At 31.1% G+C, this 25907-nt stretch overlaps 6 protein-coding genes across 7 annotated transcripts; 4 read left to right on the top strand and 2 right to left on the bottom strand.

The window, feature by feature from the left end:
- Nucleotides 1-1006: 1006 nt before the first annotated feature.
- LOC141531029 (angiotensin-converting enzyme-like) lies at nt 1007-4663 on the top strand. Its single transcript, XM_074248499.1, has 7 exons — nt 1007-1188; nt 1873-2215; nt 2367-2685; nt 2766-2990; nt 3160-3940; nt 4189-4364; nt 4434-4663. Exons 1-7 carry the CDS (start codon nt 1178-1180, stop codon nt 4457-4459), a joined length of 1881 nt encoding a protein of 626 aa, XP_074104600.1. The 5' UTR covers nt 1007-1177; the 3' UTR covers nt 4460-4663.
- Nucleotides 4664-4674: 11 nt separating this feature from the next.
- Nucleotides 4675-10426, bottom strand: Gnf1 (germ line transcription factor 1). Of its 2 annotated transcripts, none has more exons than XM_074248497.1 (7): nt 10161-10426; nt 9612-9871; nt 9317-9457; nt 6419-8532; nt 5631-6023; nt 4932-5196; nt 4675-4861 (listed from the first exon to the last, which is right to left on the bottom strand). In XM_074248497.1, the coding sequence occupies exons 2-7, from the start codon at nt 9618-9620 to the stop codon at nt 4748-4750; spliced, it is 3036 nt and encodes a 1011-aa protein (XP_074104598.1). In that variant the 5' UTR covers nt 9621-9871; nt 10161-10426; the 3' UTR covers nt 4675-4747. The 2 variants fall into 2 exon arrangements, with proteins under 2 accessions (XP_074104598.1, XP_074104599.1); XM_074248498.1 differs by having other exon boundaries at nt 10064-10205.
- A 425-nt stretch (nt 10427-10851) lies between these two features.
- LOC141531032 (splicing factor U2af 38 kDa subunit-like) lies at nt 10852-12957 on the top strand. Its single transcript, XM_074248501.1, has 5 exons — nt 10852-11103; nt 11258-11345; nt 11448-11514; nt 11991-12279; nt 12581-12957. The coding sequence occupies exons 1-5, from the start codon at nt 11060-11062 to the stop codon at nt 12825-12827; spliced, it is 735 nt and encodes a 244-aa protein (XP_074104602.1). The 5' UTR covers nt 10852-11059; the 3' UTR covers nt 12828-12957.
- A 542-nt stretch (nt 12958-13499) lies between these two features.
- LOC141530292 (DNA-directed RNA polymerase III subunit RPC1-like) lies at nt 13500-20423 on the top strand. Its single transcript, XM_074247315.1, has 8 exons — nt 13500-13945; nt 14038-14170; nt 14237-14386; nt 14896-15237; nt 15306-15638; nt 16322-18448; nt 18777-19634; nt 20122-20423. Exons 1-8 carry the CDS (start codon nt 13902-13904, stop codon nt 20332-20334), a joined length of 4200 nt encoding a protein of 1399 aa, XP_074103416.1. The 5' UTR covers nt 13500-13901; the 3' UTR covers nt 20335-20423.
- A 151-nt stretch (nt 20424-20574) lies between these two features.
- Nucleotides 20575-21891, top strand: LOC141530295 (parkin coregulated gene protein). Its single transcript, XM_074247320.1, has 4 exons — nt 20575-20765; nt 21129-21441; nt 21515-21664; nt 21731-21891. The coding sequence occupies exons 1-4, from the start codon at nt 20664-20666 to the stop codon at nt 21889-21891; spliced, it is 726 nt and encodes a 241-aa protein (XP_074103421.1). The 5' UTR covers nt 20575-20663.
- On the bottom strand, nt 21874-25823 carry Glnrs (Glutaminyl-tRNA synthetase). Its single transcript, XM_074247316.1, has 6 exons — nt 25688-25823; nt 24829-25006; nt 24387-24691; nt 24036-24259; nt 22168-23822; nt 21874-22034 (listed from the first exon to the last, which is right to left on the bottom strand). The coding sequence occupies exons 2-6, from the start codon at nt 24937-24939 to the stop codon at nt 21984-21986; spliced, it is 2346 nt and encodes a 781-aa protein (XP_074103417.1). The 5' UTR covers nt 24940-25006; nt 25688-25823; the 3' UTR covers nt 21874-21983.
- Between the last annotated feature and the right edge of the window lie 84 nt (nt 25824-25907).

Raw genomic sequence — 25907 nt, 5'->3', positions numbered from 1 at the left:
AGAAAAAAATAAAGATTTCGAAATTTTTTTTTGCCTTGAAAAATTGGAAAAAAATTTTTTTTTAATATTTTTGGATAAAATTTCTATTTTATTTTTTTTTTTGAAAAGTAGATAAAAAAATGAAAAATTAAAAAAAAAATTGAATATCACAATTTTCTAAAAAATTTATAATTTTTTTTTTTAATTTATAAATATTTTTTTTAATTTGTAAAATTTGTTAAAATTTTGAAAATCAACTTTTTTATTTAAATTGTAAATTTTTTTATGTATTTAAAAAAAAAAAAATATATCAATAAAATCAAAAAGGAATTTCGTTCAAAAAAATAAAAATTAAAATGGTTAAACTTGTAAATATTTACCAAAATTAATAAAAAAATTCGACATTTAAAATTAAAAAATAAAAATTTTTATTATTCAGCTGAATTTTTTATTATATTTACCAAAATTAAATTTTTTTTTTAGATTAATCTTTATTTATGCCAAGATTATCGATTGAATTAATTTAAATCATATTTAACTATATACAATACGCCTGATTAAAAATCAAGCTCTAAAAAATTACTCTAAAATTACTCATTAAAATAAAAATAAATTTTTTCATTTGACGAAAAAAATATCTTAGACAAACACAATAAACATTAATTACTTTTTAATTATAATTGCGACTATTATAAATAAATCTTTAAGAAAAAACTAATTTTTTAAATTGAAAAAAATAATTTTTAATCTTTATAGTCAATGTTAAAATATATGAGCAAATCCTATGATTGAAAATAATAAATAAACCTCAATAGCAATTAAATATTTTAATTATCATCTAAGTTTAGTTAATAAATAAATATAAAAGTAAAATAATAATAATTATAATAATAATAAAAAAAAAATTTTCAATTAAAAATGACGAGCGATAAAAAAAAAGTGACTTCATAGAGTAGTTATTGACACATAAATAAATCCCATGAAAGTAATAAGGTAACAATTATTTTCTAGTTTGTCACCATTTGCATGGTTCAACGGAGCTGATAATAATTACGAAGGCTACCTAGTGGGGTAAAAAGTGGGGGATCTAACACCACAGTCCTGATGAAGTTATAAGACCGGCTTAACAAGAGGAAACCCCAGTCCAGCTGGACAGCTTCAACCTCAACTCCGTATATCCACATCGACCGCAACAGCAATGTTACTCACGTAAGTACTCTATAAATAATAATCACCGGATAAATTACTCATTATTATCCGCAAAGAGGAAATTCATCTTTACCAGAATAGCAATCATTTTCCTGCAAAAATTTTTTCGCTAGATAACATTCAATAAAATAAAATACAATACAATTAATTGCTAGTTTAAATTCACGACACGAATTAAAAATGTCCCCGGAACTCTAAAAGTCACTGCTATGCATATAATATAAATTATCTATCCCAATAGCTACCTCATACAATAATTTTCAATTTTTAGATTGGCAATAAGTGTTAATCTACACAATTAAGAAATGGCTTTGTATCTCGTGAACTATCGACATTTTTAAAGATATAAGCTCATCCCGATATTACACTCATCGAGACCTTTCATTTGAGTACCCACATCAATTTTTCATATATTTATATATTTTATATATATATATATGTATATATGAAAAATATATAAAAATGCATGTGGGTACTCAAACGAAAGCTCTTGATGAGTGTAACATCAAAATGAGCTTATATTTTAAAAAATGTCAATAATTAAGAACTGACTTTGATATCTTGTCAAAATTTTATTTATTTATAGTTCACAAGTCACGGCAGTCACATGGTGACTGCAAGATTGCTAGTATTTATTTAACTTATTTTACCTGTCGATTAGATCTAAACCACGATTTTTTTCAGGTACCGCTTGCTAGCGGCCTTGGCAATAACTTCAGTTTGTTATTGCGAGTCTTCAGCAGATGATCCCGCACTCTTAGCACGTGCTCAAGAGCTCTTGAACAAAATAAACAAAGAGTACAGCGAGTGGAATTACAAAGTATCGGTTGCGGCGTGGAATTACGCTTCCAATATCACTGATGAAAATTTAGCCGTTCAGTTGAATGTATCTGCTCAGGTCGCTGACTATGTCAGGGAAGTTTACAAAGAAGTCAACGCCTTTCCTTGGAGAGATATCTCAGACTTTAATATTAGGAGACAGTTTGCCGAATTGGCGACTCCAGGGTCTGCCGCTTTGTCTCCTGAAGTAAGTTAAAGGATTTTTCTTTAAATCTAGAAAATTACAGTGAGAAAAATTTTTTATTTCTTCAATTAAAATATATAAAAGTTAAAAATTTTTTTTTTTTTAAATGTGATTCAGTTGAAACAATTTAGATCTAAAGAAAAAATTATTCCAGAAATACAGGCAGTATGATGAAGTAGTAAACAAAATGCAGAGTACTTACTCAACAGCAAAAGTATGTCAATATAAAAATCAAAGTAATTGCAATCTGGCGCTAGAGCCAGAGCTGACTGAAATATTGATCCACAGTCGAGATCCAGAAGAGTTGAAATATGTCTGGCATGCTTGGAGGAACGCGTCGGGAAGAAATGTCAAACAAGATTTTATTAAGTATGTTGAATTGAGCAATGAAATTGCTAGGTTGAATAATTATACTGACATGGCGGCGTTTTGGATGAAAGAGTATGAAGCTGATGATTTTCCTCAGCAAATTGGTAAGCTTATAGGATAAAAATATTATGTCTTCTTGGTTGATTATTATGACCGCTAATTGCGATTGGAATTGGATTTACAGAGGCGATATGGCAACAAATAAGACCACTGTACCTTGAACTGCATGCGTATGTTCGCGGTCAACTTCGTCGTAAGTACGGAGAAAGTGTTGTGTCTAAGGATGGTCCTATTCCAGCACATTTACTTGGAAACATGTGGGCTCAGACTTGGAATAATATTGCTGAGTTTACTACTCCTTATCCGGGGAAGAAATTACCTGATGTTACTGATGCTATGGTTCAACAAGGTGAGATTATTATTTTTGAGTTTTTGTTCTAAAGATTATTTTTTTTTTTTATATTTAATCAAGTTTTTTTGATTAATTATAAGTTTAATTTCTTTAGTGATGTCAAATATTTGATTTAACATTAATTGAAAAAAATAATAATAATAAAATTTTAATTAAAATTTTTCAGGCTACAATGAAACAAAAATATTCCGTGTAGCTGAAGATTTCTTCACATCACTAAACTTAAGCGCAATGCCAGAAACATTTTGGAAAAATTCAATTCTAAAAAAACCAGAAGGCGTAGAATTAATTTGTCACGCAAGTGCTTGGGACTTTTACGATGGCAAGGACTTTAGAATAAAACAGTGTACACGTATCAACATGGAAGACCTGCTGACGGCTCATCATGAAATGGGACACATTCAGTACGACTTGCAGTACAAAAATCAACCGACAGTTTTCAAAGACGGAGCAAATCCAGGATTCCATGAGGCGGTGGGTGACACAATAGCACTAAGTGCGTCAACCCCCGAGCACCTTCAAGAGATTGGATTGCTAGTTGACGCTTCTACTGACAAAGAAGCTGTTTTAAATCACTTGTACCTGAACAGTTTGGACAAAGTAGTCTTCTTACCATTCGCCTACATGATGGACAAATGGCGCTGGGGCGTCTTTCAGTTGAAAATAACTCCAGATAATTACAACTGCGAATGGTGGGCGCTCGCTGAAGAATTCCAGGGAATTGTTCCTCCGGTAAAACGCACTAAAGATGACTTTGATCCGGGTGCGAAGTACCATATTGTCGCGAGTGTTGAGTACATTCGGTACTTTGTCAGCTTTGTAGTCCAGTTCCAGTTTCACAGGTCGCTTTGCATTGAAGCTGGACAGTACGATCCGCAAAATCCTCAAACTAAAGCTTTGAGCGAGTGTAATATTTATGGAAGCAAAGAAGCTGGAAAATTATTCAAGTACTGTCTTATTTTCATTTTTATTTTGTACCAGAGTCTGTAATAAAAATTGATAAAAATTAGACGATTAAAATCAGTAAATAAAAATTTTTATTTTTATTCAGCTGAATTTTATGAGGAAAAAAAAAATCATAATTACATAATTCAGCTGAATAAAAAAATAATATTTAATTTTTATCAATTATTATATTTGATTCAAAATTAATATTTTGATATAGTAGCAATTAATAAATTAAAAATTTTTTTAGATCCATGCTGGAGTTGGGATCTTCGAGACCGTGGCCAGATGCGATGGAAAAAATAACCGGACAAAGAAAAATGGACGCAAGTGGTCTTCTTGAATATTTCAAACCACTAATGGACTGGCTCAAAGCAACAAATGCTAAAAATAATGAGATTATTGGCTGGAAAAATTCCAAAAAAAGTAAGATTTAAAAATGAAATTAAAATTAATAATTTAATAATAAATAATTATATTTTTTTTTTTTTTCAGCTTGCGACAAGAAACAAGAGACATAATTTTTAAGAGAAAATAATTCCGTTATTTAATACCGACAAATACTTCATTACATTCCAGTAAAATGGAAAAATATTACCTTTATATTACTTAACAAATAAGTTGATCTTGTGATTGACCTGAGATTCAATATTTAAAGTTCATTCGAAAAAAAATTTTTTAATCAAGTATAAATAAATCGACGTTGTTATGTATCATTAAAATAATACTATAGAAAAAAAAAATTATTATCAGCTTTATTAAATTTTTGATAATTTAATTTTAATTGAGCAGTGCCATGATTAAAAATTTTATTTTCCACGACCTCGGCCACGTCTGCTCGCCGGCTTATCCGCCGAAGCTTTTGAGGTAGTTTTTTTAGTAGCAGTTTTTGCCGGTTCTTTTTTTGGAGCAGTTTTCTTCGCCTAAAATAAATTTATAAAAAAGATAATTAATTTTTTTTTTTTAAATTAAATTTTTTAAAAAAATTATTACCTTGACCATGCGATCTGCTTCTAAACTATCATCGTCATTATCAGAGTCAGAAATAGTTTCTTCTCCGGCTTCCATGTATCCCGAATCCTCAGAAGTTAAATCACCACCGCCTTTTTTCTTACTCGCCGTAGCAGCAAACGGTGTCAAGGTTGAATTTTTATTATAAGAACGCGTGAATGCGGCTCTTACTTTAGAATCAATCACTTGGAAAGGATCACGCTGACCTGGCCACAAAGATACTTCAACTATTCCGTCTAAATCTTCCCTACAGGTCAAAAATTAATAAAATAAATTTTTTAATTAAATTATAATTATTTGTTTTTTTTTTAAATTAATTTTTTTATTTCACTTTAAGAGATATTATTCAGAAATTAATCAATTGGCTACATTAACATACATTAATTAATTTCCAATTAATTACTTGCTCTGTATTTTTAATTTTTTCTTGTACGCAAGATTTAAAACCTCAAGTGCAATGAAAGAATAAATTAATAGTAATAATAATTAAAAAAAAAATTAATTTGAATAAAGAAAAAATTTTTTGATCCAAAAAAATAATTTAAAAAAATTTTATTGTCTTGAATCAAGTAAAATTTATTTAATTTTTTAGTTTAAAAATTTTTTTATCAAAAAAAAAAAAAAAAAAAAAATTCATTTAATTAGTTCAAGTAAATTTTTTTTTTGTACAAAAAAAAATACCTGAGTAAATGGTAATGATTCATGACGTCAACCGCAGAGTCGACACCTTCAGTGCCATTGAGCGCCAGCGGCCGAGTAATTTTATCTCTCAATGCATTGAGGTAATCAATATTAATCGCTTCTTTGCTGGCGCCAGTAACCAGTCGCGTGTGAACTGTAATTTCTTGCAATATTCTATCAAATTTATTGCGCTTGGAATTACGTCCAAGCCAGCTGGGAAAATTTATTTGCGCACCAATGTGCCCGGACATCAGCGAGCCAGGAATTACAGACGAATAGCAAGCTTGAGCTGGTAGTAAAGCCCATGCGTTTTTTTGACGAATAGCTTGTTCTACTAGATCTCCCATTGACAAACTGTCAGCTGATTTTGCAACTCTTTCCAATATTTGATCTCTGTAATAAAAAATTAATTACTTCTTAAATACATGAGATATATAAAATCAAATATCAATAATTAAGAACTGACTTTGCTTATATATCTTGTCAACTAATGACATTTTTGAAGTTATAAGCTCATCTCGATATTACACTCATCGAGACCTTTCATTTGAGTACCCACATCAATTTTTCATATATTTATATATTTTATATATATATATGTATATATAAAAAATATATCAAAAATGCATATGGGTACTCAAATGAAAGCTCTTGATGAGCGTAACATCAGGATAAGCTTATATCATTAAAAATATCATCAGTATACAAAATACAACGTAAATTCTAAATTACTGACATTTAAATTTCAATTTTCTAGTTATATAAATAATTTATCTACCAAAACTTACTTGGGAACTTTAGGTACAACAGATAAATAATTTTCTTGAACAAAAAGCCCAGCAATATTATAATCATGAAAGAACAAGTCACTCTTATCATGAATACTCATATTTTTATGTTCCTCAGCACTGAAAACCTTGCGAACAACATCCCAGGGTCCAAGTTTAAGATCTTTGTTAATATCACCGGAAATCCTTCCCTCTTTCTTCTCGACGGGCTCACCCTTGAGCATCGCGAGGTGATTAATAACCTGTCTTATATCAAAATTAGTCGACTGGATCAATCGATCCAAATTCTCCGTAGAGATCGAAATATTTTCCTTGCAACACAGCGACTTCATAGCGCCTCTTATCTGCTCTAGTTTAGGCTTCTGGAACCTCAAATCAAAAGTATAATTCGCGAGAGTCCTCATCTTGGGATGGTTCCTATCGTTGCAGATACAAATGATCGGAACATCAGCAGCTTTGATGAGATTAATTAGCTCTTGTAGGCCTCCGCGGTCTTCATTGCCAGCCATACCGTCAACTTCGTCCATCAGCAGCACGTGCTTCCTGGAAGTCTTGTCTTCTTTGTTGCTGGAGAAGTAGCCTTTGACACTGGTGTTCGATAACAAGGTGGAGACTTCTTCTTTGAGCAGGCGCTTGCTCCTCGTATCCGAGGCGTTGAATTCAACCAAGTCGAAGCCGAGTTCATTGCAGACCACCTGGGCAGTGGTAGTCTTGCCAATTCCCGGAGGCCCGGACAGCAAAGCAGCTTTATAAAAAGCTCCGTCGTCGTTTTTGGCCCACGGAGAAGGCTTAGGTGGCTTGACCTTGCCGTGTTGATTCTTGTGCCAGTTAAGAATCCACGCGTGCAATTTTCTCGCGCAACTTTTGTCAGTATGCTGGCCAATGATCTGCTTCATCATCTTCGGTCGGTATTTTTCTACCAGAGCTTCAACGTGATCATTACCAACGAATTCAATTTTTGATGCTGAAGCTGCAGCTGGATCTTTACTGGTTGAAGCTTTTTCCGAACTTGCAACAAATGTTGAAGCTTCCTTGGATGAAATCGGAGCTTTGAAAATATTTTCATCCCTAATATTAACGACACTCTTCATTTCAACATCTTCACTTTTAACAGGCTGAGCCTTGACCTCAGAAGAAACTTTTTTAGAAGGCGAAGGTTTGAGTTCATCATCTGTAGACTTATTGAAGCTGCTATTTTTCTTGCTCCGACTAGGAATCACAGCGGAGGACTTACCAGCTGGCCTGGAGCGGATCATTTCCAACAATTCGTCTTCAGAAATTTTTTTGACATGCAAAGAGTCGGCCTTGGCCATCTTCGACTCTCCAGCAGCGTCTCCTACCACAAGATAATTAGTTTTCTTGGACAAGTTTCCAACCACGCGACCTCCGTACTGCTTTATCAGCTCATCAACTTCCTCGCGCTCCAGCGACTCCAGGACTCCAGTCACCACGAAGCTCAAACCAGCCAAGCAGTTTTCAGCTCCCTTGGGAATTGTTTTGGAGCCGGGGTTCCTCGCGCCGCCTCTGTGGAGGTACTGCTGATAAGCAACCGCGTGCTGTTTCTTCTTAGCGATGTTTTCTTCGTACACTTCATCAGCATCGTTCTTTTGTTTCTTCTTCTGCTTGTTGTCAACTTCAACCTCCAATTTTGAATGGCTGGAATTTTTATCCTTGACTTTAGACTTGTCTTTTTCTGTTTTGACATCCTCGCTGAGTTTTATTTTTTTAGGCGAAGTTTCTTTGTCGCTATCACTAGGCTTGCGTTTTCCGCTAAACTGATCCAGTTTCTTTTCCTTATCCTTAGTCTTATCTTTATTTTGGAATATCGTTTCGATTTCTGTCGTGTCTAACTGACTCAAGGTCGCTTCGAACTCCTTGTCGTCGTGGAAACTCGCCTCTGCTTCTTTTAATTTTTTAGGAATCGGCGCGGGGGCGCTTTTACGTTTGACTGGTTCTTTGCTGAATATACTGTCAAGAGTCACGGGCTTAAGCTCTTTTTCTTTCTCTTTAACCTTGTCCTTCCCCGTCGTGGATGGACTCTTCGAGACAGGTTTTTTTGTCACCGTATCCTCGTCTTCTGAGTCTGATATAATATGGTTCCCAGTTTTTTTAGTCTACAAGCAAAATGATTAATAAAATTTTTATAACAAATTAATTATAATAAAAAAAAAATTTTTATGTAATAATTTAATTTAATAACTCTGAAGCTAGCAAACAATTGACAATTTTTATTAATTAAATTAAAATAAAAAAGATATTTTTAAAAAATTGCACGGATAATTTTTTTAAATTTTCTACAAGTGAAATTTTTTTTTTTAAAACAATCTTTCAATAAAACAAACTAGCAACCTTGCAGTCACTATGTGACTGCCGTGATTTGTGAACTATAAATAAATAAAATTTGACTTTATTAAATAATGAATTTTGTTAAATTGAACTGTAATTTTTTAACTATTGACATTTTTCAAGATATAAGCTCATTTTGATGTTACACTCGTCAAGAGCTTTCATTTGAGTACCCACATGCATTTTGATAAATTTTTCATATATACATATATATAATATATATATAAATATATGAAAAATTGATGTGGGTACTCAAATGAAAGCTTTCGATGAATATAATGTCGGGGTGAGTTTATATCTTCAATAATATAATTCTCTTAATAATATAGATTAATTAAATTGAAGTTAGCTAATTTAATTTTCATGATTTTAAAAATTTTTCTTGATATAATTTATTTATTAAAAAAATTCTAAAAATTATTAGATGTCTCTCAATTTCAGTTTCATTTTAATATAATAATTTAATTGTTAAAATAATTTTTTAAATTGTCAGCTGTCAGCTTAGGATCATAAACAATAATGTAATAAATTAAAATAAAAAAAAAAATTTACCTTTTTAGCTTTATTTTTATTTGGACTAGCATGAGAATCTTCCTCATCAGATGACAACGGTTTTTTGTTAATCTTTGACGGCTTCGCTGCCGGTGCATTTTTACTTTGTCCTTTGGGAAATGAAAAATACGATCGAATGTCCTAGAATAAAAACACACAGCAACAATTACAATTTTGATAATAAATTTTTAAAGTACATTATCATGAATTTATACTAGTTACTTATACTTAAGTAATATGAATTATAACTGTTAGATAACCTAAAAAATTGTTGTAATAATATTGAGATACTTACACGCGACATTGTTGATGATTTTATATGTTTGTATTCAAATTTGGCTCCCAATTAAGCAACTTAATTTTATTGTTTAAAATTTTATTTATAAAACAGTTATTTTATCCAGAAAAATATTATAACAACTCCAAAAATCACAATAAAATTTCAGAAGTGCATTTCTTAACCGCACCACTACATTTCGCGCACTTTTTTCCACACTGAAAGTAGCAGCTGACAGTCTCAATGAGAATAAATTAAATATTGTTGAAAATAATCACCTGAAAAATAAAAAGAGACAATTTTATGGTTATATTAATTAAACTTTATAATTATAAATAAAAAAATTTTCAAAATTATATTTTTAAAATATTTTCAATATTTTTTAGCTGTCAAAAAATTTTAGAATATTCTGAAAATCACAAAAAAATTACTTGGAAGGATTTTTACGTAAGAAGTATGTAACTATTTACTTTAAAAAAAAATTATTAATATTCTGATAATAATTATCAGTAAAAAAAAAATATCTTATTTAGAAATGCGTTGATAAAATAGAAATTAGCATCATACTGATATACGCGCTATGGTTTGGGTTCGATATCCCGAGCGGAGCAAAAGATTTTACCGTCCACTTTAGCTCGGTATCTAGGCTAGAGTGAACGGAGGGTATCTTTAATTGACCCGGTCCGTGTGTGAAGGCAAACACGGAGTGGTGTTTATTTGCGCAGTAGTTTGCCCGGCGGGCATAGCCTGTCGACTATTTTGCCTCGATGGGAATCGAACCAGCCGCCTCGACATTTGAGTGGTACGTAGGGATCAATGTATTGAACCGCTACACCAATGTCGAGGACAGGCGAGTGATGTGATCTTTCAACTGATGTGAATAACAAAAATGTTTTTAAATAATTTTTATCTAGTTGAAAAAAAAATTATTATTCTTCTGATAAGAATAATTATCAGTAAAAAATGTCTTTTATTTTTACAAATGCATTGATAAAATATAAATTGACGTAAAAAATTATTCAAGATATTTTTTTTATATTAAAAAAAATTTTTCAATTGAAAATTAGTCACGTAAAAGTTTTCATCGCTTAAATAAATTTTTCCAAAAAAAATTTCAGATTTTCATGCACTGTAAATAAATTTTTTTATTTTTTAAAGTCACTCTTCAAAATATTCGATAAAACTCGGTAATGCTCGACAAGCTTCGCAAAACTAGTGGCGCTTTCAACTAGCCGGCTTTCTTATACCGACACACGTAAACATCTAATCTTAATCAGCGACTAATAGTCTACATTCTACACTTAACCTTAAAAAACACCTCTAACAGTTCCAGCGTGTTGTATATTTAATTAAACGAGATTCTTAAAAATATTTATGGATTTTTACCATTGCTGATACGTTTTATGTCTTCAGAATATATTTATTTACATTAAAACCAATAATTCCGTCAGTAAATATCAGCTGAAATGGCTGAATATCTAGCTTCTATTTTCGGTACTGAGAAGGACAAGTAAGTTGATTACAATACTAACAAACCTTTATTTTTATTTATATATACCATCTACTATTTTTTTTTTTTTTCCATTGAAATTTATTTTACATACTTGTAAAATTTTTATTGATTTATTTTAATTGCTAATTTTTTTTTTTTTTTTTTTTTTCAGGGTAAATTGTTCTTTTTATTTCAAAATCGGAGCGTGTCGTCACGGTGATAGATGTTCAAGGATTCACAACAAACCAACTTTTAGCCAGGTAAATAATAAATAATATTTTACACTAGCGATAACAATCTAAATATTCATTAAATAATTAATATTTATACATATTTCTAACTTAAAAAAATTTTTTTTTCAGACATGCTTACTCCAAAACCTTTACGTTAACCCTCAAAACTCTGCTAAAAGTGCTGATGGCTCTCACTGTAAGTTACTATTTATTAAAACAAACTAAAAAATAACTAATACAGTTATTATTATTACGCATTGATATATGAAAATTAATTTAGCAGATTTTTAAGAATTTTTTTATCAAATAAATTTATGACAAAAAAAAAATTAACATGTAGAAATTTTAAAAAAATTAAAAATGCAATTTTTTAAAAATAAATTTATTTGTTAAAAAGAAATTAAAAAATGGTCGAGGCTGTTAACTTTAATGTCAAATTTTCATTTATTTATTTATGACAGTAAAATTATTATAAAAAAAATTTAATAAAAAAATTCCACATGTGAAAATTGAAAAAAAAATTTTTTATATTTTATATTTTACAATTCTATAAAGTTCCCAGCTAAGCGGGCGGGTAACAGCTAGTAGATTATAATTGTTATAAAAATTGACAATTTTCAGCTAAATTTAGTATACTTTTTATTTATTTATAATTATTAATTAAAATTTCAGTGGTAGCCAATGTCTCCGATGAAGAAATGCAAGAGCATTATGACAATTTCTTCGAAGATGTATTTGTTGAATGTGAAGATAAGTATGGAGAGATCGAAGAAATGAACGTTTGCGACAATCTTGGAGATCATCTTGTTGGAAATGTTTACATTAAATTCCGCCGTGAAGAAGATGCTGAGCGAGCTGTTAATGATTTGAACAACCGTTGGTTCGGTGGACGTCCAGTTTATGCTGAATTGTCACCTGTGACTGATTTTCGCGAAGCTTGCTGCAGACAATATGAAATGGGGTAAATATAATAGAATTAATGATAATAATACTAAAATTAGCCGACGTTGAACAATTTTTTATTTTTTTCAACAATTTAATTACAAATAAAAAAATACTTAAAAAAAATTGCGTGTATAATTTTTTTAATTTTCTACGTGAAAATTTTTCTTTTAATTATTTTGTAATAATTTTTTTTATCAAAAAATTATTAAAATTTTCAGATGTCGGCTAATTTAAATTTTATTTGTTAATACTGAATTTGGCAGAATTATAAATTACTTATGTAATTATTAATTATTCATTAATTTATTTTATTACAGAGAATGTACCCGATCAGGATTCTGCAATTTCATGCACTTGAAGCCCATCTCCCGTGAGCTGCGCCGTTACTTGTACAGCCGCAAGAAGGGAGGAAAACGTTCTCGCAGTCGCTCACGATCACGCGGCCGAGAACGGAAGCACAGGTCGCGGTCCCGCGAACGTCGATCTCGTTCCAGAGACCGTCGGAAGGGTGGTCGCGACAGTCGCGAAGACAGAGGACGTGATGGTCGATCAGGAAGATACTGAACATTCGTTTTGTCAATCGGGTTCTAATTGGAAAATTTTATTTTTCAAAAACAGCAACATCGATTTTTTTTATAAAACTAACTATATTCTTATGCTATCATAAATTCCGTAATAAATATAAATAAAACTATCCCGAATTTTTGTAAAATTTTCTTTATTTTATTTTCAGATTTAAGCTTAAAATTAAATGTAATTTACTGATTAATTTTTTTTTGTACATATTAATGTCGTTATGTGTCAAAAATTAATTTATGTAATTAATATAAATGCAGAATATTGTTTTAATTTTTTTTAACAAATAAATTATAGCAAAAAAAAAAATTATTAAAAAAATAGACTTGTAGAAATTTTAATAAATTAAAAATGCAATTTTTTTTTTAATAATTTTTTAGAATATTTTTTTGTTAAAGAAAATTAAAAAATTATTAAGTGATCAAGCTAACTTTAATTAATTTCATATAAGAATCAATTTAGCAGATAATAATTCATTTTAAAAATTTTTTTAACAAATAAATTATGACAAAAAAAAAAATTGAATTGACATCTAGGAAATTAAAAAAGTAAAAAATTAATTTTTTAATTTTTTTTTAACAAATAAATTTGTTCAAAAAAATTATTAAAAAAAAATTGCATTTATAGTTTTTTAAAATTTTTAAGTGTCAATTTTTTTTTGCCACAATTTATTTGTTACAAAAATTCTTAAAATTATCAACTGTCTGCTAAATTAATTTTCATCTAACTTTAATGTCATGAATTTCATAGAATATTTAAGTATGGCCATCTGAAGCGACGTCAGTAACTACTCAGTTGCATCAGCATAACAGCAATTTTTGGCTTGTGCACAACATGTTGGCATTCAAAAGTATGTGAACACGTGAGAAATGTTGTCGGAAATAATTTGCCGCAGTTGTATTTTTCATCAACTGTATAAAATTACAATAATGTAAATAAATTCAAACTTACTCTCGGTACAAAATTAATTTACTGACAGCTGAACAGCTGATAGTTAATTGTTGATAACTAGTAAATATTTAATTACTCTATTGACCACAATAAACAAATTATAACCTCAAGATGGTTAAGGAACAGTTTCGGGAAACTCATCTTGCTAAAAAAATGTAAGTTGTTTTTTTTTTTTTTTTTTTTTAATGATTATTTAATTTTACAATTTTATTTATTTAATTACTAAATTATCAATTTTTAATTCTAGATCTCACATTACATTTGCGATAAACAGTCATCATGACATTGCGAGACAGGCACATGTTAATGTCGTTTGTCATCCACTTTATTCAGAGCAAGATCACACACCTGTGCCGTACAGTGCCTTGGACCCCCGACTGGTAATTAAAATTTATTTTTAATTATTTTGTAAATTAATTTTATATTAATTGATAAATTTATTTCAGGGACTTTGTACGAAACAAGGTGAATGTAAAACTTGTAATTTACCATACCTTGATTGCATTGGGCATTTTGGATACATTAATCTTGAGTTTCCAGTTTTTCATTATGGATATTTCAAGTCTATTGTTAATATTCTACAATCTATTTGCAAGGTAATTTATTTTATGAAAATTAAATTAGCTGAGATTTAAAAATTTTTGTAATTTATTTTATTAGAAAATAATTTTTAAAAAATTAAAAGAAAAATTTTCAGTTAATTTTAGTAAAATTTAATTTTATGACACTGAAGTTGACAGAAAAAAATTTTTTTACTATTAAATTATTGTGAAAAAAAAATTCGGCTTATAAAAATTTAAAAAAAATTTTTTTTAAGTATTTTTATTGTTGAAATGATTTTTTATAAGAATTAAAAGAATTGTCTTAATTATTTTATCTTAATTTTGAAATTATGGCTTATTTATTGGTCCTTAAAAAAAAAAAAAAAAAAAAAAAAAAAATTACAAGAAATTTTTTTTTAGAAAATTAAATTTTGAACTTAAATTTCAAAAACTTTTTTATCTGACCAATATTTCCTCTGTAATGTAAAAAATTTGACACTATTAATTATTATTTTGTAATTAAAGCAAAATTCTTCTTTACAATTATTTATTTTTTTTTACAGAAATGTTCTCGTGTATTATTAGACGAACAGGCAAAAGCGCAGTATGTTAAGCGCGTATCAAATCCAAATCTCGGTTACTTGGAACGCAAAGCTCTGAGAGCACTAATTTTAAAAAAGGTTAAAAAGAAGTCAGTGTGTCCATACTGTGGAGATTTAAATGGTGTTGTAAAAAAAGCTGGTCTGTTAAAAATTGTACACCAAAAATTCCAAAAGTCAAAAAAGAGTGACCTCCAGGTGATGGCCAATGAATTAGTTGAGTATGAAACGGCAATGCAAAGTAACAAAGAGCTAGAAGGAACACTCAAGACTTCTCATTTGGCTTACATTTTAAATCCGCTTGAGGTAATTATTATTTATTAAATAAATAATTAGTGATTGAAAAAAAAAAAAATTAAACTTTCATTCCTTAGGTGCTAAATTTATTTGAACGTATACCAGTTAACGATGTGCCGTTTTTAATGATGAATCCAAATACCGGGATGCCAAAAGATCTGTTAATCACCAGAATACCTGTTCCGCCAATTTGTATCAGGCCCAGTGTCAAATCTGATTTTAAATCTGGTACAAATGAAGACAACTTAACCATGAGACTGAGCCAGATTGTTTTGCTCAATGATCAAATAAAACAGTCTCGAGAGAGAGGCATGAAGATGTTACAGTACAATGATGTTCTTGAGTTCATCCAAATTCATACTGCTTTCTACATCAACAGTCAAGTCACTGGAATTCCTTTGGATAAACAGGTAAAATTTTATTTATTTTTCAACATTGAAAATTTTTCATACTAATATTTTAAAAATCTTCAAATAAAATTATCTTGTAAATAATCAGTTAAAAATTCTTGGAAAAAAAAAATGATACTGAAATTGAGAGACATCTAATAATTTTTAGAATTTTTTAAATTAATAAATTATATCAAGAAAAATTTATTTTAAAAATTCCATGTTTAGAAGTTTTAAAAAATTATAAATCCAATTTTTTAGACCTCGTTTATTTAAGAGGGTATTCTGGTTAAGAAGCTTTAAAATAATTTTTAAAGTGTAAAAAAAGACAATCAATATTTTTATAAGATATTTATTAATATTTCGAAAATACAGAAAAAAAAATTCAAAATTTAAGAAGTTAGCTAATAAAGTAGGTGGTTAAAAAAAAAAAAAATTAATTTTTGTACCACTTTTTGAGTTTTCCTAATTTTTTAAAAATAGTAAATATTGAAATTTGGGTATGAGAATAGTTTATGGGATAGAGAAGTCTATAAAGAAGACTTACTAAGAAGACATATTCTTAAGCTTTGTAAATATTAAAAAAAAAAATAATTTTTTTCTTTCAAATTTCTAGCCCAGAATATCCCCTTAAAAAAATTTCAAGTCTCGCGACAATAATTATTTATCCCTTATTTGTTTATCAATAAAAATAAATTTTTCAGCCAACAAATCCAGGTCGGGGTTTGGTCCAAAGGTTAAAAGGAAAACAAGGTCGTTTCCGAGGAAATTTATCAGGCAAGCGTGCAAACTTCACCGCTCGTACCGTAATATCACCAGACCCAAATCTGCGAATAGAGCAGGTGGGCATACCAGTTCACGTCGCTAAAACATTGACGTACCCCGAGCGAGTGTGTACAGCAAACATCGAAAAGATGCGTCAGTTGGTCCTCAACGGGGCTAACAAACACCCAGGCGCGAACCATGTAAAAATAATGAAGAACAAAGAAGTGACCTCAATATTCTTAGGCTTCGCCAACAGAGCCGAGATAGCTCAGAATTTGAAAATAGGCGACATAGTGGAGCGTCATTTGCGAGACGACGATTTAGTTCTGTTCAACCGCCAACCTTCACTGCACAAGCTGAGTATAATGGCGCACAAAGCAAAAGTTCTCGAGCACCGTACCTTCCGTTTCAACGAGTGCGTGTGCAATCCTTACAACGCTGACTTTGACGGAGACGAAATGAACGTGCACTTGCCGCAGACCGAAGAAGCTCGCGCGGAAGCTCTAGTCCTGATGGGAAACAAGTCTAACTTAGTCACGCCGCGTAACGGCGAGCTGTTGATCGCAGCAACTCAAGATTTCTTAACCGGAGGGTTTATGCTCACCCAGAAGGACACTTTTCTGAATAAATCCGAGGCCTGGCAGCTAGCAGCTTGCCTGCTGGCCGGAGCCGACTCAAACATGCAGATAGATATGCCAGAGCCAGCAATATTAAAGCCTCGTCCACTCTGGACCGGCAAGCAAATTTTCAGCTTGATTCTGCGCCCGAATAAAAGCTGCAAAATTTTGGCTAATTTAAGAACGAAGGGAAAAAATTACACAGATAAAGAAGAACTCTGCGCGAATGATTCGTTTGTCGTAATAAGAAACTCTGAGCTGCTAGCTGGCTCTATGGACAAAAACACTCTTGGCTCTGGGTCCAAGCAGAATATTTTCTACGTCTTGCTGAGAGACTGGAGCGAGGACGCAGCAACTACTGCGATGTGGCGGCTGTCCAGAATGGCGAGTATTTATTTAATGAATCGCGGATTCTCAATCGGGATTGGAGACGTCACTCCGGGTCAGAGATTGCTAAAGGCCAAGCAGGACTTGCTCGAGCATGGTTATAAAGTTTGTGAAGACCTGATCAAGCAGATGGAGAGCGGGGAGCTCAAACTCGCGCCTGGCTGCTCTATGGAAGAGACTCTGGAGTCCAAGATCTTGAAGGAGCTGTCTGATATTCGAGAGAAGGCTGGTAAAGCTTGTCTAAAAGAGCTCCACCGCAGCAACAGTCCGCTGATTATGACTCTCTCTGGGAGTAAGGGAAGTTATATTAATATTTCTCAGATGATTGCTTGCGTGGGGCAACAAGCTATCAGCGGTCATCGTGTTTCAAATGGATTTGAAGACCGTGCGCTGCCGCACTTTGACAGACACTCCAAAATCCCCGCGGCTAAAGGGTTCGTGTCGAATTCTTTTTACTCGGGGCTCACTCCGCCGGAGTTCTTCTTTCACACGATGGGTGGCAGAGAAGGTTTGGTTGATACTGCTGTAAAAACTGCGGATACTGGGTACATGCAGCGAAGACTGATGAAGAATCTTGAAGACTTGTGCTTGCACTACGACATGACTGTTAGGAATTCCTCCGGGGGAATTGTGCAGTTTGAGTACGGTGGAGATACTATGGATCCTACTTACATGGAAGGTAAGGACTGTCCTGTGGACTACAAGAGGGTGCTTGATCATGTTCGTGCCAAGGTTCCTGATAAAAATGGAGACGCTATGTCTGGCTCGGAAGTTGTTGGGGCTGCTTCTTTGCTACTGGCCAAAGAAGAGTTTAAAGGCTTGAGTGAGGAATTTAAAAATGAACTCACAGCGTTTCTTACTACGGTTGCAAGGAAAATTTCTATGCTGAGGAAAAAATATCCACCGAATGTTAAGGCTGCTCAGCAGCTGGAGAGAGTTACTTTTACTCAAGTTTCGGAGTTTATGTTTACGTGCAAGGAGAAATTTATGCGAGCGAAAATTGAACCTGGGACTGCAGTTGGTGCTCTGGCTGCGCAGAGTATTGGAGAACCTGGAACTCAGGTAAAAAAAATTATTTTATTTTTAGAATTTAATTATTCATTATTGTTATTATGATTTTTTTAATTATAATTAATTATGCTTTAATTGAAACACACTAAATAATTTAAAAAATATTTTTTAAAAAGATAATTATTAAAAAAAAAATTTTTACATAAAATTTGCAATGAAATTTTTTTAATAAATTTTTTTAGACTGATTTTTTAAAAATTGAAATAATATTTTATAATATTAATTTTATTTTATTGATTTTTAGCTTAATTTTCAATTTTTAAATTTGGCACAATTATTATTATTTTTATATTAATAATATATTATTTTTTCCATAAAGATGACCTTGAAGACCTTCCATTTTGCTGGAGTAGCTTCTATGAACATCACCCAGGGTGTCCCTCGAATAAAAGAGATAATAAACGCCAGCTCAAAGATCAGCACCCCAATTATCACTGCTTATCTCACGGATGATGAAAACGAGGACTTTGCGCGTCGAGTCAAAGGAAGAATTGAAAAAACAACTCTTGGAGAAGTAACAGAGTACTTTGAAGAAGTGATACTTCCAGATAGTTGTTTTCTTCTGGTAAAACTCGATATCGGAAGAATAAAACTGCTGATGCTGGAAGTCGACGTCAACTCGATCAAGTACTCGCTGGAGACGGCTAAATTAAAAAAGCACTTCAAGGAGGTGAAAGTTCACAGCAGCTCGATATTGACAATCGTCCCAGTTTCAAACGCTAAGCAGAGCATGAGCCACTCGTTGAACATTCTAAAAGAAGCGGTGCCTAAAGTTATTATAAAAGGAATGCCTTCGGTCTCGAGAGCGATCATTCACATTGATGAACAAGCTGTTGATAGTAGCTCCAGTGACGAAGAGAAGAAGGTAAAGAAAAAGAAGAAGTTCAAGTTGTTTGTTGAAGGTGACAATCTTCGTGAAGTCATGGCGACTTCAGGTATTTTTAATACCAAAACTACCTCCAATAATACCATGGAGGTGTTCAAAACTCTGGGAATTGAAGCAGCTCGTTCAACTATCATGACGGAAATTAAACTTGTTATGGAGAATCACGGGATGAGTATAGATCGACGGCACTCGATGCTTGTTGCTGATTTGATGACCAGTTATGGAGAAGTCAATGGTATTACTAGACAAGGTTTAGCTAAGATGAAAGAATCTGTTCTTAATTTAGCTTCTGTAAGTATTTATTTTTATTATTTAAAGTAAAAGATCCAGTTATTGAACAATTATTTATTTATTTTCATATAATCAACCTAACAGCTAAAAACCAAAAGAATTAATGCGTTGTGCAACTACTGCATTTAAAAAAAAAAAAAAAAATTTCTAAAGATATTAAAAAAAAATAAGATTACATTAATGACACTTGCAATTTTCTTTAAAAAAAAAATCAACTCTACTAAATTAATAAATATAACTTTTGAATTATAAATTAAAAGTTATAAATTGATTTTTTGAGAGTATTTTATTTTTTTAATTAGAATAAAATTGCAATTCAAATAACTAGGCCATTGTCAATAACTAAGTCTTTAATTTTATATTAATTTTTTAATTAAAATATATTAATTTTTTTTTTAAATAGTAAAAATTATTAAAAACAAAAATAGTTTGCATAAGTGATTGATAAGTAATGAATAAAAAATTAATTAAATTATTTTTATTTCAGTTTGAAAGTACAGCGGATCATTTATTCGATGCAGCGTACTACGGTCAGACAGACGTTATCAGTGGAGTTTCCGAGGCAATAATTATGGGAATCCCTGCACCAATAGGCACTGGAATATTTAAATTACTTCATAAAAATGACAAAGAAGAACCTAAAAAACGTGATTTATTATTCAGCGATCCGGAATTCCACACATCTTCTGTTAATGTGTAATAATTGCATTTAGTTTAATAAATTATGTTATGATTTATACTTATTGCAATTTAATAAAATGTAATATATTTTTCAAACGACCATCTTAATTATTGATAAAACAATTTATTATTATTTTGTTATTTACTGTAGTAAGTGTGTAAATGTATGTATGTATTAATATAAATATTAATATTAATTATTTAGCATTTTGACGCAGTGCGTTAAGGTTGCTATGGCAGCTGACAGTTTGTTTAACCCCTAACTGATAAATTTACGCTACAACAGCACAATAAAATTATTTGTCCAACAATTGCATAAAAATTAATTATATAAATTTAATTTTAATAATGGTAAATCAGCGGCAATTTTGGGCTGAAATTCATAAAAATAATCCAAAGTATAAAAAAAAACCCCGAGTTGTTCCAGCGTTTACAATTCAAGCTCTTCAGGTAAATGTAAATTTAAAAATTAATTATTATTAGAGCCAGAATTTTTGTCTTAATTTTATAATTAATTATGGTGATTTTTTTTTAATTACAGAAGAAATATTGGTTGTATAAAAAATTTTTAAATAAAAGTTATTCAAAATTTAATTTTACAAAAAAAAAAATGTCTCTCAATTTTTTGTTAGGACCAATAAAAAATCTGTAATTTCAAAATTAAAATTTTTATAATTAAAAAAAATTTGAATTATTTGTTATGAATTTTAATTAAAAAATTACAATGAAATTGTATTTATTGGCGGTATAAAAAAATTATAAGACACATTTTAAAAAAAAAATTAAATTTTTAAATTAAAAAAAAAATTTCAGGAAAACACAATTGTAGCAAAACCTCCCAAGTGTGGTCTCTACAAACCAATTCCGCCAAAACCGTCAAACTTCCGTAAATTTTACGAACGCGGTTTGTTTCCAATTTCAATAGAAAATGACTCTTCATCAATAACCTGGAAAGTAAACATAGAAGAGCTGGATTTCCATCACTACTTACCGATGTTCTTCGACGGCTTGACTGAAACCGAGCACCCGTACAAATTTTTGGTCGAACAGGGAATATCGGACATGCTAGAGCACGGTGGTCCCAAAATATTACCGGTCGTGCCACAATTAATAATACCAATTAAAAGTTATAGTCAGATTTGCATGTCCTCAGCGTCTTCTAAATAATTACAATAATAAATATTTATCCACTATTGCAGATGCTTTGAATACCAAAGTTCCGGAGATAATTTGCACAACAATGAGAGCTTTGCAGTGGCTGGTCAGATCTGCTGATTGTGTTGGCGAATCTTTGGTTCCTTACTTCAGACAAATTCTTCCAATTCCTAATTTACTCAAAGACAGAAATGGTAATTAATTAATTAATTAAAATTACTCCAAGTATTAAAATTGTTCCATATTTAAATTTTATGCAGTGAATCTTGGAGAAGGTATTGATTACTCTCAGCAACGCGGAGAAAATCCAGCGGACTTGATTCAAGAAACTTTAGAAGTATTGGAGAGATATGGTGGCGAAGATGCATTTATAAATATAAAATATATGGTACCTACTTATGAATCTTGTATGATGAATTAATTTTTTATTAATTGCACGGTGTACAAAAAAATTAAATTATTCATTAATTTAATCAGTACAAAATCAGTTAAATTATTTTTAAGATTTTTAAATTACACTTTTCCTGCATCTTCTTTAAGTGTCACAGTTCGGTTGAAGACAAGCTAAAAAAAAAAAAAAAAAAAAAAAAAAAAACAAAAAAAAATTTATTATTATTATTAATTTATAAAAAGCGACAATAATAATAATAATAATAATAATAATAATAATAATAATAATAATAATAAAAATTCTTACCTTTCCTGGTCGAGTATCAGGATCAACTGAAAAGAATCCATTCCTCTCAAACTGAAATTGTGTAAAAGGCTTAGCAGCATCAAGGCCCGCATCAATATACCCGACAACTTCCTTTTTACTCGGTGAATTAATATCACTAAGAAACCCATTAGGAACTTCATTAACATCCTCCGGATTCTTATGTTTAAACAATTTTTCATAGAGCCTAATAGAAGCAAGTTTGGGTTTAGCAACCCAGTGAATAAAGGCCTTGGGTTTATTTTTATCATTGACCGGTTCCTGTCGAACAACCAGCCCAGTAATTTTCCCACTGGAATCCTTCTCAACTTTCTGAAGCGTCAAGACCACCCCAATATACTTCAACCCCACCGATTGCTTGGGAGTGAGTCTTCTGAATCCTTTTTCCTCGACTTCCCTAAAATCAGCGGCTTCAATATACACAATTTCATCAAAAGCAATAGAATGTTGTCCTTTGTAAGGATCAGAGGGAAAATCAGCGACGTCAATTTTAGTCGGGAGCTGGTTTGTGAAGTTAGCGATGGTAACTTTAATAGGGTCGATGACCACCATGTGCCTGGGGGCGGTGAGATTCAAGACATCTCTAACAGCAGCTTCAAGAACTGCCGGCTCAACGACAGCCTGGGCTCCAGAGACTCCCATTTGGGCGCAGAAGTTGTTAATTGCTTCTGGAGGGAATCCCCGTCTTCTTAAAGCAGTCAGGGTGAATAATCTGGGGTCGTCCCAGTCTGTAACGATGCCTTCGTCAATTAGCTTAGCGATTTTTCTTTTAGACACGACAGTGTAGCTCAAATTCAACCGGCCGTACTCCCACTGGACCGGACAGTAAAGATCCAGGACGTTGCAGAGCCAGTAGTAAGAAGACCTTCTTGTCTGGAACTCTTTGGTGCAGAGAGAGTGCGTGATATTCTCGATACTGTCGCACAGACAGTGAGTGAAGTCATAAGTGGGATAGATGCACCATTTGTCTCCAGTGCGGTGGTGAGCCGTGAATTTAATTCTATAAGCTACTGGATCCTGCTTGCCTTCTTCTAGAGTGACTTTCATCCTCAAGGTAGCTTCTCCCTCGTCCAGCAACCCGTTCTTCATGTCCTCGAACAGCCGGAGACTCTCTGAAATAGGTCTCTCGCGCCAAGGACTCGGGGGAGGATTGAACCCCTTCATCTCCTCGCTCTTTTGGTGGCAAACGTACGCATGGCCTTTTTCTATCAGCTTCACTGCTAATTCGTACAATTGCTGGAAGTTGTCTGATGAATGTGTGATTGCTGCGGGTTGGTACCCCAGCCACTCGACCATCTGTCGGATGCCTGTAAAAAATTTTTCCTCCTCTTTTTCGGGGTTGGTGTCGTCATAGCGCAAGTAACAGATTCCGTTGTGCGCTGCTGCATAGCCGAAGTTTATGTTGATCGCTTTCGCGTGACCGATGTGAAGAATTCCATTCGGCTCCGGGGGAAAACGGGTCCGGACTTGCCCGCCGGTGATTTTAAGATGCTCCGCGAGCAATTTGTGCGTATTGGGAGTCACCACGTAGCCGTTTGTCTTGTAGTTTTCTCCAGGCTTGTGGAAGTGCACTTTGGTTTTCATTAACTCGCTTATTGTCCTTGCTGAGTCTGCATTTTCGTCAGCTGGGTTTGAATCTTGAAAATAAAAATTGTTAATTAAAAATTAAACTGTTTTTTTTTTTTTTAATTTCTATAAAAATTAAAATGTAATCTAAAAAATTTAACAAGTAGAAATTTTAGAAATTTTTTTAAATATTTTTTTTTTGTAATAATTTTTTTAATGAAAAAAAAAAATTCTAAAAATTTTTAGATGCCAGCTAACTTATTTTTTAATTAAAATTTTAATACCTTTGTCATTTTTGTCATCTTTTTTTATACTTTTAGCTTTTGCTTTATCAGCGGCTTTAGCTTTTGTCTTTTGATTTTTACCAACTGGAGCTTTGTCTTCAGCAGTCTTAGGCCCAAGAATATCAATCATCTGGACTCCAATTTCATTTTTTACAGATTCACCACTCGCCCATTTTAACTCGGCCCTTATTTCTGCCATTAATAAACCTGAATTGAATCGGTATCTAAAATAATTAAAAAATTAACATAATATTAAAATTAGCAGACATCTTACAAAAAAAAAAAAATTTTTTTTTAATTCTCACTAATGATTTTTTAAAATTTCTACATGTAAATTTTTCATTACAATACCTTTGCTCTTTAATATCATCTAAGTGATTCTTGATAGCTTTTTCAACTGCAGCTTCAACCTGCTCCGGAGTGACAACAACTCCAACACCACAAGCCTCTTCGAACTCTGGAATATTAACATTGTCGCGAATATTGCTCAACAAGTAGGCCAACGCGGCTTCAACCCGCTGGGTAGTGTCCAGCTTTTTATTGACAATATACTCAGTTACAAAACTCAATTTGTCAATTATCTGAGCTTTGATCTTAGAAGCCAAATGGTATAATAATATTCCTGAGTCTTTATCGAGTTTTCCAAACTTATCAGCCTGTAAATTAATTATTTTTATTTTATTTAACAATTAAAAATAATTTATTTAATATTAGTTGACATCTGAAAATTTTTTGTTGAAAAAAATGATCAAAAAAAAAAATTAAATACATCATAAAATAATTTTATAAATACCTCAGCAATACAAGCGAGCAAGTTCTTAGTAACTTGAGCATTTTTCAACGTTTCCTTGGCTTTCTGCTCACTTAATCCAATTTTCTCCCTGAGTAACTCGAGTTCTCCCATTTTTATCAATTATTGTGTTATAAAACAAGATTTTTAATTGAAAAATATGAAGTTTTTATTCCACAAGCTAAAAATAAACAAAGCGAGGTTAAGAAAACTTGCTCACGTGTCAAAACACATAGAAATTGTTTTGATTTTAAATTTTATCATTTGCGATTTAAATTACGTCAATATATACAAGTAAATACAATTTATTTGTATAATTAAGATAATAAATTATTTTAAAATACAAAAAAAATTATTTTTTTTAATTCTTTACTCCAAAATAAAATTTTTTATTATTAAAAAATTTTTTTCAAGTAAAATTAACAAAAATTTTTTTCTACAATTAAATTAATTCTAAAAAATTATTTTTAAAAAATTGCACTTTTAATTTTTAAAAATTTTTACATGTCAATTTTTGTTTGTTATTTTTTGCCATAATTTATTTGTTAAAAAAACTCCTAAAAATTATTAAATATCTTCTAAATTAATTTTCATTAATTTTCATTAAAAAAATTGACATTTATAAAAAAAAAAATTTTTTTTAATACAATTTTTTACAAAATTATTTTTTAGAGCAAGCTTTTTTTTTTGCCTTAATTTATTTGTTAAAAAAAATTCTAAAAATTATTAAATACCTGCTAAATTAATTTTCATTAATTTTCATACAAAAAATTGACATTTAGAAATTAAAAAAAAAAAAAAATTTCATATGCAATTTTTTAAAAAATTATTTTTTGGAGCAAATATATATAATTATACTTACAAGTATTAATAAATAATCAGTAATCAGGTGCAAGAACCGGTTTTTTAATTTACCAAGCCGAGAATCCCAGATGTCGTTACACTTGATAATATAACAAAACTTAAGAAGCACTGGACTGAGAACTGAGTTTGTATTGGGTATCGGGAGTATGTAGATTGAGGCAGAAACTGGGACTGAGCTGCCACTGCCAGTGACTGCTGCTGCTGCTATGTAGTATGTA

This window comes from Cotesia typhae, unplaced genomic scaffold (genome assembly GCF_013202065.1).
Source record: "Cotesia typhae breed Kobodo isofemale line unplaced genomic scaffold, CoteBio_Ctyphae contig_5, whole genome shotgun sequence".
NCBI lineage: Eukaryota > Metazoa > Arthropoda > Insecta > Hymenoptera > Braconidae > Cotesia > Cotesia typhae.
The sequence above is the reverse complement of the archived record's forward strand: the minus strand, read 5'-3'. Positions and strand labels throughout refer to the sequence as shown.